General features: G+C 40.1%; 2 protein-coding genes across 3 annotated transcripts in view; both read left to right on the top strand.

Annotated features, from left to right (window-relative positions):
- LOC124998664 (NACHT, LRR and PYD domains-containing protein 12-like) overlaps nucleotides 1-18,684 on the top strand; it is a 50,827-nt gene that overhangs the window by 17,063 nt on the left and 15,080 nt on the right. Inside the window, exons 12-14 of one of the 2 annotated variants that reach the window (XM_047573108.1) lie at nucleotides 505-678; nucleotides 15,078-15,251; nucleotides 17,878-18,051. In XM_047573108.1, coding sequence (XP_047429064.1) covers nucleotides 505-678; nucleotides 15,078-15,251; nucleotides 17,878-18,051 — 522 coding nt within the window. Of the gene's footprint in view, nucleotides 1-504; nucleotides 679-822; nucleotides 870-950; nucleotides 2,805-15,077; nucleotides 15,252-17,877; nucleotides 18,052-18,684 lie in introns of those variants that run through there. The other variant, XM_047573109.1, reaches the window with a different exon arrangement.
- Nucleotides 4,078-14,991, top strand: LOC124998668 (protein NLRC3-like). Its single transcript, XM_047573120.1, has 6 exons — nucleotides 4,078-4,403; nucleotides 5,925-6,045; nucleotides 6,412-6,525; nucleotides 7,465-7,528; nucleotides 10,634-10,856; nucleotides 11,686-14,991. Exons 2-6 carry the CDS (start codon nucleotides 5,951-5,953, stop codon nucleotides 13,494-13,496), a joined length of 2,307 nt encoding a protein of 768 aa, XP_047429076.1. The 5' UTR covers nucleotides 4,078-4,403; nucleotides 5,925-5,950; the 3' UTR covers nucleotides 13,497-14,991.

The following is an 18,684-nucleotide window of genomic DNA, read 5'->3' on the forward strand; positions in this document are numbered from 1 at the left end:
CTTGTGGATCATTAAAGTCTAAGTCTAAATGGTAGATGTGCAGCCGACAAATCTGCAGCAACTGCGTGATGCTATCATGTCAATATGGATCAAGATCTCTGAGGCATGTTTCCAACAGCTTATTGAAAGCCACAAAGAATTAATACAGTTCTGAAGGCAAAAGGAAGATTAAGATCTTTTGGCATTAGTGGAATCTAAAAACTTTGAACTGGAAGTAGTTTTTGAAAAGAAATTGATGAAGACAGAGGGATTACTTCTCTGTATATTATAACTTAAGTCCCCAATGTGTACCAAAATAGAAAACTATGTATAAATTATTTTAATGCAAAAGCAGAATTGGAAACGATGAAATCCCAATGTCCTCAAACAAATGCTTGTGAATTTGTTAAATGTGCATGTCACATCAAACTAGAAATGTTAATAAGAATAAATAAACAAGTGTATTGACTTTCGCTACCAGTACATGGCAGATAAAGTGCTATGACCTACTGTTTATCTCTGTAGGTTATCAGGTTGTCAGGTCACTAAGGAGGGCTGTTCTTTTCTGGCCTCGGCTCTGACCTCTAACCCCTCTCATCTGAGAGAACTGGACCTGAGCTACAATCATCTAGGAGACTCAGGAGTGAAGCTGCTGTCTGATATAAAAGAGAATCCACACTGGAGACTGGACACACTCAGGTATGAACACACAACATTTATTCATTTTAAACTGTGATAGAATTCATATCGGAGGGAAAAAGCTTCAGAGGGAATGTTCATTGATGTGTGTCTTTAAAAATTAAGATAAGAAAACATTCTGTTTGGCTGTTTCTTTATTTTTAGGGTGGACCATGGGGGAAAGCAGACAATGAAACCTGGTCTGAGAAAGTGTAAGTGTGTGTTAACAAAAATACTAACCCGTCATCTGTTGACATGGAAATAAATATAACAAATAAATCTACTGTTTTCAGATATCTGTAAACTCACACAGGGCTCAGAGACAAAACACCGGCAGGTATCTGGCCCATTTCACACCCTTCCAGAGACCTTGTACCACTCTCACGTTCTGTGTACAGATGCAGTGACTGATCGCTGTTACTGGGAGGTTGAATGTGTAGGAGAGGTCCTCGTAGCAGTGACTTATAAAACAATCAGAGGCAGTGAAAACGAAGATGATTGTTGGTTTGGGAGGAATAGTCAGTCCTGGAGTCTGCAGTGCTCTGAGAAGGGTTTCTCTGCCTGGCACAACAAGAAAACAGAAATGGAGCTCCCATTCCCATTCCAATGTGTACCTAACAGAGTAGGAGTGTATGTGAACTACTCTGCTGGAATCATCTCCTTCTACGAAGTTGTTGATGACAAACTGTATCCTCTCCACACCTTCCACTCCACATTCACTGAACCTCTCTACCCTGGATTTGCATATGGATACAACTCCTATATTTTGTGAGCTGTAGACAAATATCCACACAGCTCGCTGCATTCAGTCTCCTTTCCAATCCACAATCTCATCGTGTATATCATTATTAAAGAAAACTCCATTGTAAAAAACAGACCAATGAAATTTAAAATTATATCACAACATGAAATGTAGAATGGGAGAGGAAAAAACAAGATTTTGAGCCAATAGTTTCCTACCTTCTAACTATAAAATTCAAAATACATTTTTTGCTCCTTCTCCTTATTTCAATTAGCCTCTTTTAATTGAGAAGTAGCCCGTTGTTGCTCATTGTCTAGACAGACTATTGCTATATTCAATCATATGGTTTTATTCAGTGTCCAGAGGTCAATAGACTCTGGAACAATGTCTCGAGTATCATGTCGAAAATAATTGGAAAGGCCATCCCTTACTCAGTGTTTGCCTTTACTCAATGACACCTCGTCCTTAAAGCTAACTGTAAATGACAAGCATCTGTTGTTGAGCTCGCTTACATTATGCTAAAACATCAAATAATTAGAGAAAATTACTGTAAAATACTGTAAATATTTATGGTCTACCTTATCCACGGCCTGCACTTTCTTTATTTTAGTACTATGTTTTGAATGTTGTGCACACATTGCACATGCACATATTATATATACACTGCTTTTGGTTATTCTGTCTGTATATGTATATATCATGTGGATATACTGTGCTGGTATTATGATATCATCATGATGGAGGAGGTAGCACTTGTTCAGTTCTGTTTTTTCAGAGATGTTCTCCTTTTTTTTATGAGAGATGTCTGTTTGGTCAATGTGAGGGTCATGGATCCCTGGATGGCAGAGGGAGGGGGAGGTGGTTTGGGTGGTGTGCGTCTTTGTGCGTATGTGTTTTTTTTTTTTTTTTTTGTGTATATATTATTTATTTTTCCAAGGTTCTCTGCCCTGGTCCCATCATGTTGGGGTGTAAGCTATGAACAAATTAAAAAAATAAAAGAAATTGATCACAAAAATGTAGAATGGGAGGCCGAGGCTGCAGTTATCAGTTTGTCATGTGACCCTGAAACATCCCTTAGTTATGCTGCTATAGGCCTAGGCTGCTGGGGACTTCCCATGATGCACTGAGCACCTGTCCTCTAATTTCTTCTCCTGTTTCCTGTGTGTGTTTGCTCACTTGCTTGTGTGTTTGGTGTTTGATTTTGCACTATATTCTGCATCTATAGTGACTCTAGATAGCGGACAACTTCCTGGACCATAAATCACTCCACATTCTTCATTGTTGTATCAGTCTATATTAATTCAGTAACTGAAATGAGGTTGTAAACACGGATATGTAATACGTAATATTGTATATATGCACAGATACGTAATATAATTTTCCAGAATAAACAAATACCAAAGTATAATATTTCTATTTCATTTGGTTGACTGATTTCTCTAAACATATTTTATATTTACATAGAATTATTTCCCATTAGTAAGTAAACGCACTGTCATGTCTAATGAGAGGAGGAGGAAGTGAAATTGTCCGACAAAGGTGGTGCATTTGTTTTGGAGTTACTCTTTAGTTATAACAGAGGCATCAGGACCACTGGCCTTACAGAACCCAGGAACCAAGAAAAACAGTGGTGGATGTAGACAACATCTAGAGAGTCTGGGTAAGAAATATATGAAATGTAATGTTGGGACTGAGCAGTTTCTAGTTGATTTTGCTGTTACTGTCAAAGTCGAGGGGTTGGACCCTTTACTTTGTTGGAGTTGTGCTGTGGCAAGAAAGACAGTGGGCTTTTTGCCCAGCTGGAGATAAATTTTCTGCCTGTATGTTGGGGTTCTCCAGGGACGTGAGGGAGTCCCTAGGACAGATGCTGGACACTCGGGTGAAGAGAGAAACACCAGCTGGTGGTGAGTTGAATCACTTTCTACCAACACAACACTCATTCCATTTTCTTTATTACCTTTTGGTTCTATCGATTTCTGCTCTTAGGGGCAATTAGACAGTATAACGTTTCTCACTCAAATATAACACACCAATATATACACAACAATAATCTGAAAAACTGTACAACACGTTCTCAGCTCACTCAGACAGAAAGAGAGAGAGAATGAGTTCCAGGCAGGAAGTGCTGAGTTGAGCCACAACTGGTAGAAAAGGAGGAGTCATAACACTGTGCATATGTGGAGGTGGAGTTTAGTTCTTCCTCATCAGTCTATGATCAGGGAAAAAAACGTTACACCACTGAGTATTTCTTTAATGTCCAACTACTGGGTCACAAAGCTATCATTTACTAAAAAATAAAGAAACTGCATTTAAATGAGAAGATGAGGTACAGGAACAGTAAGTGTAAAACAAAGTTGGCAACCCTGACTTAGAGACAGCATCATCTCTTTTTCTCTCCTTTTGGACTGAACAGACCCTGAAGTCTCTTAGCAGGTAAACATGACATTAATTAGCTGATACACACAAGCTAACAGGCAGTATTAACCTTAAGACCTCAACACATACTGTATGACTACCAAACCTTAACAACAGCTCTAACTGTGCACAGAGGTTGATTGACAACCTGCACTATTAGCTTGGTAGAGAGAGAGAGGGGAGGAGAAAGAGAGAGAGGCTGATCATAACACTGCAACACAAGAGGGGGGGGGGGCATTTCCTTGCTGAAATATCATGTTCAAACCACATACTCTCTACTATTGTGCTGCATTTTTTGCCATCTTATCAAAGATAACCTTTTTTTTTTTTCAAGAAAAACAACTAGAAAAAGAAAAGGTAAAAATTATTTTTTTATAAACTCTCTTTGAGGGGTGCTGGGACCACGTTTTACTTCCTCATGATGAAACTGGGGTTATACTGTTGGTTTTACCTGTTTCCGGGCTGGTAGCAGATTTTGCTGATCATTTCCACTCATGCATTCGGAAGCAAATGACCATGGTGACACTCGAACCCAGGATTAAACCTCGAATGATTTCTGCCTAAACTTTAGATCCACCTTCTGGTGCAGGTAAGATTTAAACTTTTACTTATTAGGACGCAGAACATCATCACTGTTATTAAGTTGTTTATTGATGTTTATTTGGACTCTTCTTACACTTCTCTCCTTAATGTTAAATATAAAAGTTATGTCTTTCCAAATAATTCTGAGCTGGTTTCTGTCACATCTGAGTGAGAGTGTTTGTCGATGTAGATGGTTTCCTGGAACACGTCAGAGTGTAACCAAGTCTGATCACATTTAATATGAGGTAAAATCACTGCAAATAAAATCTGATAGTGGTGAAGCTGTAAATAAATTAGTAAAAGTTCAAGGACGTCTTTATAAAAGTTTCCAATCTGCAGTATTATATTGTTTTGTTTTTGTTTTACTTCAGTTTATTGGAACCTCTTCCGAACACTTGACAGGTTTACTTTCGTTTTCAGAGCAGTGACGCAGTTTATTTTGCTCAGACAATGTCGACATGATGAACTGATAAATGATAAAAAAAAACTAATAATATATAATATTGCTGTGTACGTTTTTTTTTCTCAAGCATGTATAACAGATAGCTGTACCTTATAATGGAAATGCTAAGTAAGGTACAAAAATGTTTCGTGATTATAATCTAGTCAGAGCAATTATCTAATCTCACTGCGAGAGGCCGGGTCCACCCTGGACAGTCCACAGTCTCCAGTCCACCTCAGGGCTAACACAGAGACAAACAACCACTCACACCTAGGGTCAATTTAGAGTCACCAATTAGCCTTGGGAAAGTGGGAGGATAGCGGGGTACCTGGGGAAAACCCACACAGACACAGGGAGAACATGCAAACTCCACCCATAAAGGGGCTGGACTCAAACCTAGACTGTCTCGCTGGGAGGGATCAGTGCTAACCACAGAGCCACTGTGCCGCCCTAGAGCAAATATCATATTTAACTTTGCAAAATAAACTTGTAAGCATGTAATAAATTCAAATAATATTTATTTCTAATTCATTACAGTAGCCTGTCCATAAATACTCTCTGTGCATCCTCAAGTAGAGATCTGTACTTTTTAGTGAGTAAATCAGTTAATTATGTGACAGCCTGACTCTTAAGATGAGACAAAAGAGGGAGTAGTGTAGTTAGTGTAGATCATATTCATAATTTAAGTAACAAAGATGAAGATTTTAATGAGGCTTCAGTCAGTACGTCTGTCTGCTGCTGTGTTTGCATGAGAGTGAGTGTATAAGTGAGTGGGCGAGTGAAACAGAGAGACTTAACAAACCAGTTGACAGAGAAAAATATGCGGACGTGTTCAGGTGTGACACATCTGTGATAAGAGCTTAGCTCCGCCTTCAGATACCTGAAATCAAGGAAGAGAAACACAGAGGAAAGAAAACTCTGAAATCTGTCCAGTATGTTAGAGTTGTATTAACTTTCATCTCTTTAAAAAATGGTTGATAAATAAATTAGCCAACGACCAACATTATGCACAGAATCACCTCAGATGTGGTCGATAATACCTCTTAGTACAAACTGAATAACTTTTCTCTCTGTTACTTTATTTAGTTTGAATAAAGTAGAAACGAGAGAGGATGGACTCTCCTACACCCAGCTGTGTGTCCATGAAGAGTGACAGGTCCATGGAGCTACCACTTCATTTTAAAGGACAATGTTCTTCTGAAACTAAGTAAGTCAAAAGGCACACACTTTTAATCTTTTTATTATTATTATTTCTCTGTCTTCTCTTCCCTTACATAAGGCTCATTAACTTGATTTATTATTATTATTATTATTATTATTATTATTATTATTATTATTATTATTATTATTATTATTGTTATTATTATTAATATTATTATTATTTTATTTCACACAAACATCCAGTTGGATTTTGGCCATAACTCAACAGAATTTACACAAATATAAAATATGATAGCAGAATGAAATTAATCCAGGGACTGTAACTGTTCGTTGTTCTTCATAACAGAGTTCAATACTCAAATCACTCAGAGTCAAATTCATCAGAGTCAATGTGGTATGTGTTGTGTTGAAGGTCAGAGAAAGGGGAGAGCACGGACTCTCCTCCACCCAGCTGTGTGTCCATGAAGAGTGACAGGTCCATGGAGCTACCACTTCATTTTAAAGGACAATGTTCTTCTGAAACAAAGTAAGTAGATATGTTTTCTTATTTTGTTTGTTGTTGTTAGAGTTACCATTCATTGATGTCACCATTGTGTGACTGAATGCCCCAGTATGCCGGTTTTATGTTTTTGTGTGTGTTTTTTAAATTCTATTGTAAGGTATATTTCATATGTTCTTCACATTCTGTAGCAATTTATGTTTTAGTGTGTTATGTTTTAGATATTCCATATTTGACAATATAAGACAAACGGTTGAAACGTATTTAAACTGCCAGAATGACATATTTTTGAACTCAGTGCCAAGCAATCAAGTATATTAATGTTGTAGATAAAACCACACATTAATAAGAATGAGAAAAGAGCAAATGCCAACAAAGCCAGCAGAAATCAATTAACATTGTATGAGTTGGCCAGTTCTTATGACTGGGCCAACTGTTGCAGCTGTCTGTTTCCCCGCATACTGCCATCTACTGGTGTCTGGCGCTGTACTATGATAAAATGACATCATAGTCGTTTCCGTATAGTAAGTTCTGCAAATATATTTATTTTTGACGGTATTAAAAACATATCACCAGTATTTTGGCGTACAATGGCACACAATATTTTCACTACACCGCCCAAGCCTATGTACAACCACTTTTCACTGACTGGTTGTACTGAGCTACTGTTTAATGAATTTCCTGACAGATTATTTGTGAATTAATGCATATCCATTGTCATCTATGACAATGGGCATTTGCTGTCTCATTTTCTTAACTAAAAAAGTATAATATTTCACTTTCCATTTTTTTGGTTTCCCTTTATGTACTCTCTGCATTTCTGTAAAAATTAACTGATGTATTGAATTGTTTTTATGTATAAAATGTAAAAATAATTCTGAGGGGTACGTATCAGCATTCACCAGGAATGGTGTTCTAGCTGTCATTGATGTTACCTGTTATATTTCTGTTATATTTCATCCACAGAGTTCAAGAGTATTCAAAAGATCCCAAACTGGAGCAGTCAACAAACCTGGACTCTATATTTATGGTGTGTATATAGAAACCCAGCTTTTACATAAAAATCTACAAACCTAATGCTTAATGAACATACTGGTTTTATAGAGCAACACAAATTGGCTGTGCTTTGCACATTGTCCTTTTTTGACACACATCTTGTGCCACACATGACACACACTCTTGAAAACACAGGTAATTCAGCTGCAGTAGATGGAACACATCCATCTAGTTCAAATGTTAAGAGTCAGGGCACTGCTAAGCAGTGCGTTGATACAATTTTTTTGTGTTGACACAATTTTAGTTATTTTGAGTAGTTACCAAAACATGTTCATTTTATAATGAATATGGTCTTAAAGTGCAGGCTTTCATTCAAAGGGCTGAACAAAAATATAATATTTAGAGTTGCTCATTTTAATGCACAGTCCCCACAGTTCAAGGCCTCCGATATATGTGGAAAAATTAATACAGTCATAAATAAAATGTTTCAATATTTTGTAGAAAGTCCTTTGCAACCACTGACTGGTGTGTCATGTGTCATGTTAAAGAAAACCACATCCTCTGCAAAAAGAAATGATTCTAAAGTACCCATACACAACACTCTCCTCGCCTTAGCTGCAAAGGAGAGAAGGGACAGCCTTGGTTGAGTCAAACACCTGCTTTAAACATGCTTGACTTGTGGTGAGGATAGGGACACAACTCTCATCTAAGTTATAAATTGACTGGACGGCTCTGCCAGGACAGACCAACTTCTGGCACCTTTCCACTACCACAGTGACCTCTGCCAGGATTATGCATGAGGCTTTGTCCAAGTCCTCAGACTCTATCATGTTCCTCGAGGACATGGTATTATGGTTCGTAGGGTTTACTAGATCCCTCCAAGCGCTTTTTCCACTGCCCAACATTATCCCAAGTCTGGGTCAGCAGTTTTCCCCCCAGACTAAGCACAACCTGAACTAAGCCCTGCTTTTCCTCCAACTGAAAGTCCTTCTCCATTACATCTCCTAACACCCACACTCGAGTTTTTACTTCTGAGACCTTAACCCTAAACGTCTGGCCTCACGGTACCTGCCCGCTGTTTCCTGAGTTCCCTGGGCAGACCAAGGGCCTCATGTACAAAGACTTACATGGATTTCTCACTGAAACATGGCGTGCGCTAAAAACCAGAAACTGGCGTCTGCCCCCCAAAAATCTGATGTATCAAAGTGTGCGTAAGCATGGATCCAAGCACTTTTCCTTTGTACATCCCAATCAATGTGGAATTGAGCACACATGTAGAAGTATCAAACTCCTCCCTGTCCACGCCCCAATTTAAATTAATTTAAATAGGGTCTGCATCGCAGATTCCCCACTCTGCATGATCAGGTTTCGCACTGATATTCTATTTGGTAGCCTGTTGTCAGGCATAAAAACAAAAAGAAAGAAAAGTGTGTGGGAGCGTGTGTGTGACGCTGTTAATGCCGTGGGGTCGGAGCAGTGCGCACATGCGGAAATCAATCGGTGCCGGGGTTGGTGAGAGGGATCACTATCTACGTTCTCAGGGGGTAGCCATGGCCCCCTGAGGTCAAATAAAGGCAGAAAACTTGTAAAATAGATTTAGTGTCCTTTGTTCATACACCACTTGAATGAATCACACTGACCTTTTTGTAATTATAGGTGCTTTAGTGGGAAACGAACACAAAGGACAAAACAACTTTATTAACGGATAAATTATTTACTCACCGAGAAGCCACCCATTGCGCACTGTATCAGCCTCCAGCCTGTTCCCAATCATGCTGTTGGTCAGAATGAACGAGTGATGCGTTGAACCAGGGCACCTTGTCATGATGTTAGTGAGTTGCATTTGCGCATCACATATTATTTGAACATTTACGGAATTAAAATGTTTCCTGTTGACAAAAACAAATTCATTCTGTGATGGTGCTGCAAATTGTGCTTTAATATTGGCCTGTTCAACAGCATTGTATGGGAATTTGATTTTCCTGGATGGCATTCAGATGATCCCGTCCCACACAGCTGGCATGGCTCAGCTCAGGATTGACTGACACACTCCTGGATGGTCGGCCAGTTCCTGTTGGAAAGCCCCTGTTGCCAGGAACCCCAGAGTGGTCAGCACCTGTGTGGGTAGGACAACCCCTGGCTCCGTGCTGTGTTGTGCTCTAGGGCTGCAGCTCTCTGCACAGCTCGAGTAATACTGGCCTCGGTAAACGAAACGACTCATGAGTCAGTTGTAGTCACTTGTGAGTAGATCTTCGCGTTCTCTAAACACTCTCTCACACCTAATGTTAATGCATTTTTGCGTGGTCTTCTAACAAAGCCAAGGCTGCCATTGTTGATACCATTTTATTCATCACTTTGCACATGCTTTTATACCCATGGTTGCAAACACATGTGTGTTAATTGCCCATTAATGTGTCTCTGATGTGCACATTGCTCTGAGAACTACTTGATTTAACATTATTGACAGTTCCGCAGCATCACCTCTTAGTGTCGCCAAAGGAACAATAGCTGTGGAAACCGGCATGTGATGTTGGCGGAGGTCATTTCCATGGTCAATTCACTTTTGATACATCTGAATGTTGACATGGACGTGGGCGTATGCCACATTTCTGGGCGCACGCAACTTTAATACATGAGGCCCCAGGTCTGTGAGGCCTCCTTCTTCAGCTTGACATCTTCCCTCTTTACTTGTGTCCACCAGTGGGTTGGAGAGTTGCTGCCACAATAGGCACCATCAACCTTCTGACCATAACTCCCACTAACTGCTTCTGCAAAGGCGGATTTGAACATGACCCACTCAGAATCAATGTCCCCAACCTCCCTCAGGATCATGAGACATTCTTATAAATGCTTTGTGCTTTGTGATGATCCCTCTGCATTTGGTCTTGTGACCCCTTCTCTCTATGGAAGAGAGGCATTCTTGGACAATGATCTTGATCATCATTTATTATTTTATTTAAAAAAAAAAACATTTTCTTGTGTGTATAATTCCTACACTTTCCAGCAAACGTGCATCTGCCCTTATGAAGTTAAGCCCATCAGTGTAGAACAACAACTGGTTTATATGTTCTGGTAAAAAAAAAAAAAAAAAATACAGTAGTATCTGTTAATGAACAGTTTTGTGTAAATGTTGTTGCAGATACTCAAAGACAACATTGTGAACTTTGTGATGGATGAGTTGAAGAATTTCCAGCATCTTCTGAGTCAGGATCCAGAAACATTAAAGAGCCAGAAGAAAACTGAGGAGGTGGATGGTGAAGATAAAGTGCAGAAGAGAAAATTCACAGAGGCTGTGCTGAACATCACTCTGCACTACATGAGGAAAATAAAGCAAGAGGAGCTGGCTGACCGTCTGTTGAATAGTAAGATTACAATATATATGAGCCCTTTAAACAATACAAAAAAGAATAGGGACTGTGCTTTGGTTTAATTGTCCACAGTTCCATCAGTTTGATGGTCAAAGTCCTAAAAGATGGGTAGGTCCAATTAACTGTAGACATTTTAGACCTGATGGAGGTCTGATCTTTCATAGATGAACTGGGTCAAAGTCTAATAAATCAAAGTCTAATGGCTCAGAGTGCACTCTCGTTCAATTGTGTGTTTGGCTGGTACCAAACTGGGTCACTGGCACAATCCTACCACGAGGCAGACAGTCCATCCAGGTTTTATGAAGAATCATAGATCCGAGGTCCTTTCATCTGAAGCGGCTGGCTCACCATAATTTTTTCTTACGACTGCTTGACTTAAGAAACTGGCTATATTTAATATTGTTCTTAACTTATACAACACTCTTGTTCTTACTCCAAGCCATGGCTTCCCCCAAACATAGTGACTCTTTCCTGTATCTCAAAAGAATTGTTCATGAAATAAGAAGTCAATTGTCAATGTCCTGTACAAATCACTAGAGAGTGGATGCAATTAACAGAAGAAAAGATTCAAGGAAATCCCATTGGTGTAACAACATAAAAGCATCAACTTACAACTTAAGTCGATCTAATTCAGTTGTTTAAACTAAATTTTGATGTTTATTCAATTTATTCAGCTGGGTTACATGTACTCACATGTAGCCAGGTTGAGCACAACAGAGGGGTAAACTATAGCAGTCACACTGAAATATCTGTAATAAGATTGCTATAACATTTAAAGTTTATTTAATCCTTCATTAATAACAAGTGCTATTTGTTCATTCAGGAACATCTTCTGGACTGTGTCAACGTAAACTCAAATTACATCGAAAGAAGAAGTTCCGGTGTGTGTTTGAGGGGATTGCTAAAGCAGGAAACTCAACCTTTCTGAATGAGATCTACACAGAGCTCTACATCACAGAGGGAGAATCATCAGAGGTCAATGATGAACATGAGGTCATACAGATTGAAGCAGCTTCCAGGAAAACAGATGAACTGGAAAAAAAAATAAAATGTGAAAACATCTTTAATGCAGAGATGACAGCTTGTAGGAATGAACCAATCAGAACAGTGATGACAAAGGGAGTGGCTGGCATTGGGAAAACAGTCTTAACACAGAAGTTCACTCTGGACTGGGCTGAAGACAAAGCCAACCAGGACATCCACTTCATTTTTCCATTCACTTTCAGAGAGTTGAATGTGGTGAAAGAGAAAAAGTTCAGCTTGGTGGAACTTGTTCATCACTTCTTCACTGAAACCAAAGAAGCAGGAATCTGCAGCTTTGAAGACTTCCAGGTTGTGTTCATCTTTGACGGTCTGGATGAGTGTCGACTTCCTCTGGACTTCCACAACACTAAGATCCTGACTGATGTTACAGAGTCCACCTCAGTGAATGTGCTGCTGACAAACCTCATCAGGGGGAAACTGCTTCCCTCTGCTCGCCTCTGGATAACCACACGACCTGCAGCAGCCAGTCAGATCCCTCCTGAGTGTGTTGACATGGTGACAGAGGTCAGAGGGTTCACTAACCCCCAGAAGGAGGAGTACTTCAGGAAGAGGTTCAGAGATGAGGAGCAGGCCAGCACCATTATCTCCCACATCAAGACATCACGAAGCCTCCACATCATGTGTCACATCCCAGTCTTCTGCTGGATCACTGCTACAGTTCTGGAGGATGAGTTGAAAACCAGAGAGGGAGGAGAGCTGCCCAAGACCCTGACTGAGATGTACATCCACTTCCTGGTGGTTCAGACAAAAGAGAAGAAGGTCAAGTATGATGGAGGATCTGAAACAGATCCACACTGGAGTCCAGAGAGCAGGAAGATGATTGAGTCTCTGGGAAAACTGGCTTTTGATCAGCTGCAGAAAGGAAACCTGATCTTCTATGAATCAGACCTGACAGAGTATAGCATCGATACCACAGCGGCCTCAGTTTACTCAGGAATGTTCACACAGATCTTTAAAGAGGAGAGAGGCCTGTACCAGAGTAAGGTGTTCTGCTTCGTCCATCTGAGCGTTCAGGAGTTTCTGGCTGCTCTTCATGTCCACATGAAATTCATTAATCATGGTGTCAATCTGTTGGAAAAATCACAAAAATCATCCCTTTGGTGTAGATGGTTTGACAAACTTGACCTGGGTCATCTCCACCAGTGTGCTGTGGTCAAGGCCTTGCAGAGTCCAAATGGACACCTGGATCTTTTCCTGCGCTTCCTCCTGGGTCTTTCAGTCCAAACTAGTCAGAATCTTCTACATGGCCTGGTGAAAGAGAGAAGAAACAGACAAAACACCACCATAAACACAGTGAAGTACATCAAGAAGAAGATCAGTGAGGATCTTCCTACAGAGAGAAGTCTTAATCTTTTCCACTGTCTGAATGAACTGAAGGTTAAATCACTAACCGACAAGGTCCAATGTTTAATGAGTTCAGGAAGACTCTCAGAAAGGAAGCTCTCACCTGCTCAGTGGTCAGCTCTGGCCTTTATATTACTGTCATCAGAAGAAGATCTGGATGTGTTTAACTTGAAGATTTTTTTTCCTTCAAACGATGTTCTCCTCAGGATGCTGCAAGTCATCAAATCCTCCAGAAGGGCTCTGTGAGTGCAAAAACGCTGAAACATACTGTTAATAAGTGCCATAGACTTTGAATCACACAATTATAAATGCTTTAACAATACAACCTCTCTGGAGCACAACATTTTATTTAGAGTTATCAATTAAACTTCTGTTAGACCAGGGCTAATTAACCTTTATGACATGGGGTGCCAGTTCGTGCCATCATCAACAATAATCTTTTTGGAGGCTCGAGGATGGACTCTGGACTGCTTGCAAACAGCGTGACCTGGAGGGGTGTGATTGGGAGGAATCTGATCTTAACCTGAGTGGTATTCAGTTATCACCCGACCTGGTGCTGGTCGAGGCGATAAACCCCGAACTAACTGGTGGACACCAGAGGTGAGGGGAGCCATTAGGCTGAAGAAAGAGGCCTACAGGGCATGGTTGGTCTGTGGGTCTCCGGAAGCAGCTGATGGGTACCGGTGAGGCTATGGAATAATAATCAGTCAGCTCCGAAAAGATTCTGACAAACCGTCCAGTGCCTCAGGGGTGGTAGGCAGCAACTCACTCACACCGTTTTTGGTGGGGACGGGGACCTACTGACATTAACTGGTGCTATTGTTGGTGGGGGAAAATGGCTTCATAACCTTTAAACCTCGGATCAAGGAGGACCAGCTCTTTACCCTTGCTGGGGTCCTCGAGGGGTTTGCCCAACCAGTCCACATGTGTTTTGTGGATTTGTAGAAGGCTTACGACCGTGTCCCAAGACGCATCCTGTGGTAGTGCTCCGGGACTACGGGGTGGCCCTTGCTAAGGGCCATTCAGTCCCTGTATGAAAGAAGCACAAGTTTTGTCCGTGTAGCCAGCATTAAGTCAGAGCTATTTCCAGTGATGGTTGGACTCGGTAAGGCCTGCCCTTTATCACGGTTCTGTTCATAACTTTTATGGACCAGCGTGAGCGAATGAATAATGTAATGAATCCAGTGTAAAGCGACTTTGAGCGTCTTTAATAAAGTGCTATATAAAACCAATGCATTATGATAATACAGCAGTTTTCTCACAATGTGAGCTATTGCTACATTATGAGCTGTTATTAGATTATGACCGGCACCAGTAAGGCTCATAATGTAATACAATTGTTGCATTACATTATGTGCAAAACTGTTAAGTTATGCACATGATTTTATTAAATTATTAGTGGATTATTACATGATGAACTTTTATTACATGTAAGTTATTGCACTATGAGCTGTTATTACATTATGAGCCATTATTACATTATGCGTTGCTACAACACTCCTTTCCTTTTTTAAAAAAAATATGCTTGAAAGAGGAAACCAGTCGCCATCGTTTTTTCCCATTTTTGTCTTTTTGCTTGGCTTTTATTTCGTTTTTTTTTTCTGGACTTTTTTGAGTATGCCAGTGACTTCCCTTGATGAATTACAGAGATCAACTGTTAACGCTGTCTGTGGCCCTTTCTGCCCGAAGCTCCAAGAATTTTTCTGATTTCTTCTCTGTAGAACAACGTTAAAAATGTCATTAGTGGTGAAGTGTAGTGATTGTGATAAAAATGGATCAGCTACTGACAGAAAACCTCATGATGTCCCCTTGCTTTCTTCTCTTCAGGTTGAGTGATTGTAATCTGTCAAAGAAAAGCTGTGGAGCTCTGGCCTCAGTTCTCAGCTCCCAGTCCTCTTGTCTGAGAGAGTTGGACCTGAGTGATAATGACCTGAAGGATTCAGGAGTGAAGCTTCTTTCTGATGGACTGAAGAGTCCACACTGTCTACTGGAAACTCTCAGGTCAGGAGTCAGTAGTTTATCTGTTTAAATGCTGATTTGATGCTTTGTTCAGTGTTTAAATCAATTCACATATACACCCTCTTGCTACTTTATTAGGTACACCTGTTCAATTGCTTGTTAACACAAATAGTTGATCAGCCAATCACATGGCTGCAATTCAATGCATTTATTCATGTAGAGGTGATCAAGACAACTTGCTGAAGTTGTGACTTTCAGCAGTGACTTGCTGAAAGTGGATTTAAGTGACTTTGAATGTTGTATGGTTGTTGGTGCCAGACGAGTTTGTCTGAGTGTGACCAGCTATAAGCCCCTGACACTGGATATTACAACGCGATCCTTGGAAGTTTAGTGCATTTGGTATACAAAAGCACTACACAGCGCAAGGAGGGGAGAGTAGCCATTACGTCCACACATAGCTCTGATCCTTCCTGCAATAACCTACATGAATTTAAAAAAAAAACTTAAGTCTGTGATAAAAACATATTTCTCGACACCCATAAAAGTGCATGCCTAACCGGGACATAAATATGACAATAGGCTGATTACGGGGTGTGGCCGCACCGGCAAGAGGAAGGGGAACCCTACTCATCACATGAGTATTTCAGAAACTGCTTGATGTACTGAGTTTTTCACACTCTAGGGTTTACAGAGAATGGATGAAAAGGAGAAAATATCTAGTGAAAGGCAGATGTGTGGAGGAAAATGTCTTGTTGATGTGAGAGGTCAGAGGAGAATGGGCAGACTGTTTCGAGATGACAGAAAGGCAGCACTAACTCAAATAACCACTGGTTACAACGAAGGGATGTAGAATACCATCTCTGAACAGACAACACGTCGAACCTCGAAGAAGATGGCCTACATCATCTTTTTTTTTTAAATTTATTTATTTATTTATTTTTTTAAAAAGCTTGTGTCGGTTTGTATTCACATTGCATTTTTTGACAAGTGGACCAACATTGTAAACAAACCGACGTGTCCGTAGCTGCTCAAGTTGGTGAGTTTTTCCACTTTAAGCCAACACTCCCTCGGAGTCCAGGTAAAGCCTGCCTCACATAGACGGCCATAGATGTAGGCATTTTGGTGCGTAAAGCAGCTGATATATGCTCTTCTCCAAGCATATATTGAGGAGGCAGTGCGTCTCTTCTGTGCCCCACTTTAACCTACAGTTCATTCTTGGTATGAAATAGTAATGAATGAATGAATGAATGAATGAATGAATGAATGTATGAAACGACCGACGACTTCTTCATCTTCTTCAGAAAATCCCCATAATTAACAATGACTACTGTGATGGTGTCACCCAAAATAAATAAATAAATAAATAAAATTAATGGAAAGCAGCCCTTAATGCAGTAAAATTAAAGATGCATGCCTGCATGTTTTCTTTTCCATGTGAGGAAGAAATTGTTCCCTGTATATCGAGTGGTATGGTATGTGTGGTCTTTCTGTCAGTGGGTTTGTTGATTTATTGTTTATTGATTTATTTTATAACTAGAAAACAAGGTGATATAAGGAGGGTGTGTCGTAGGGGAAGGGGCAGAGAAGCAGGAGACATGTGGACCTTTAACATAAGACCTGAAAAAAGTAGCTTACTTAGTTAGCCAAGAAAAATAAACATAAATAGCCTTCAAGAATACACAGGCAAGAGACTACTATCATTGTGGATTCCCTGAGGAATAAATCGCTCTTTTGGATTCAGGTGTGATCAAATTTTTCGTAACTTTTTTGTTTCTGGTATACCAGTTAGGCTATCGATGACACATTTTTTTTCTTTCTTTTTTTTTCTTGTTTTTGCGGACGGGACTTTCGCTTATTTTTCCTTTGGACACATGCAGCAATGGATTGGACGGCATTGGGGGCGCGGAGCTAAGCGAACTTAATATAATTTAGAAGACATTTAAAAGTGGGTTGAATGGGGCAAATTTATTTTTTTCGTTAGATTGGGAAGAGGTCTATTATGAATTTACATAATGTAAAAAAGGACATTATTTCCGTTAATTAGATATCGGACACCCTACATGTGTCGACTTTTGTGTGTTGTATTGGTGGTTTCAAAGGCGCGATCAGTTTTTACGTAAGATACTAATTATATTAAAAGGTACTGTTGTCCTGAAAAGATCCCCCTTGTGTGTATGGTGAATTGGTGAAGTCCGTTTAATCCAAAAAGGCGCTCAGATGTTGCATTTGGTTCGGAAAAGGCTCAGATTGCATTCACAAGACAAACGAAGCGGACCAGAGGAAACATCCGTTTCAAGTGGACTAAACGAGCCTACTGTGAATACGACCTTAAACTCATTTTGTTTATTTTTTTCTTGTGGGTTTTATGAGTGTATACTTTTACAAGAAACAAAGCTATGGTCACAAAATAATTTCTCTGTGGATCATTTAAGTCTCTGTAAGTCTAAATCGTAGATATGCAGCCGACAAATCTGCAGCAACTGTGTGATGCTATCATATCAAAATGGAAAAAAATCTCTGAGGCATGTTTCCAACACCTCGCCGAAAGCCACAAACAATTAACGGCGTTCTGAAGGCAAAGTGGGGTCCAGGTTTTTACTAGCACGGTGTATGTAATAAAGTGGCGGCTGAGTGTATGTGCTATGACTTACTGTTTGTGTCTGTGTAGTTTGTCAGGTTGTCAGGTCACTGAGGAGGGCTGTTCTTTTCTGGCCTCGGCTCTGACCTCTAACCCCTCCCATCTGAGAGAACTGGACCTGAGCTACAATCATCTAGGAGACTCAGGAGTGAAGCTGCTGTTTGATATAAAAGAGAATCCACACTGGAGACTGGACACACTCAGGTATGAACACACAACATTTATTCATTTTAAATGTTTTATTTATTTCTATTAAATGTTTTAATAGAATTCATATTGGATGGAAAAAGAAAACCTTCTGTTTGGCTGTTTCTTTATTTTTAGGGTGGACCATGGTGGAGAGCAGAGAATGAAACCTGGTCTGAGAAAGTGTAAGTGTGTGTTAACAAAAATACTAACCCGTCATCTGTTGACATGGAAATAAATATAACAAATAAATCTACTGTTTTCAGATATCTGTAAACTCACACAGGGCTCAGAGACAAAACACCGGCAGGTATCTGGCCCATTTCACACCCTTCCAGAGACCTTGTACCACTCTCACGTTCTGTGTACAGATGCAGTGACTGATCGCTGTTACTGGGAGGTTGAATGTGTAGGAGAGGTCCTCGTAGCAGTGACTTATAAAACAATCAGAGGCAGTGAAAACGAAGATGATTGTTGGTTTGGGAGGAATAGTCAGTCCTGGAGTCTGCAGTGCTCTGAGAAGGGTTTCTCTGCCTGGCACAACAAGAAAACAGAAATGGAGCTCCCATTCTCATTCCAATGTGTACCTAACAGAGTAGGAGTGTATGTGAACTACTCTGCTGGAATCATCTCCTTCTACGAATTTGTCAA

This window comes from Mugil cephalus, chromosome 21 (assembly GCF_022458985.1).
Source record: "Mugil cephalus isolate CIBA_MC_2020 chromosome 21, CIBA_Mcephalus_1.1, whole genome shotgun sequence".
In the NCBI taxonomy this organism is placed as follows: domain Eukaryota; kingdom Metazoa; phylum Chordata; class Actinopteri; order Mugiliformes; family Mugilidae; genus Mugil; species Mugil cephalus.

Coding starts and splice junctions, on each gene's coding strand:
- LOC124998668 (XM_047573120.1), top strand. CDS start 5,951: ATGGACTCTCCTACACCCAGCTGTGTGTCCATGAAGAGTGACAGGTCC. Junction 6,046..6,411: donor CAATGTTCTTCTGAAACTAA/GTAAGTCAAAAG, acceptor GTTGTGTTGAAG/GTCAGAGAAAGGGGAGAGCA. Junction 10,857..11,685: donor GGCTGACCGTCTGTTGAATA/GTAAGATTACAA, acceptor TTGTTCATTCAG/GAACATCTTCTGGACTGTGT.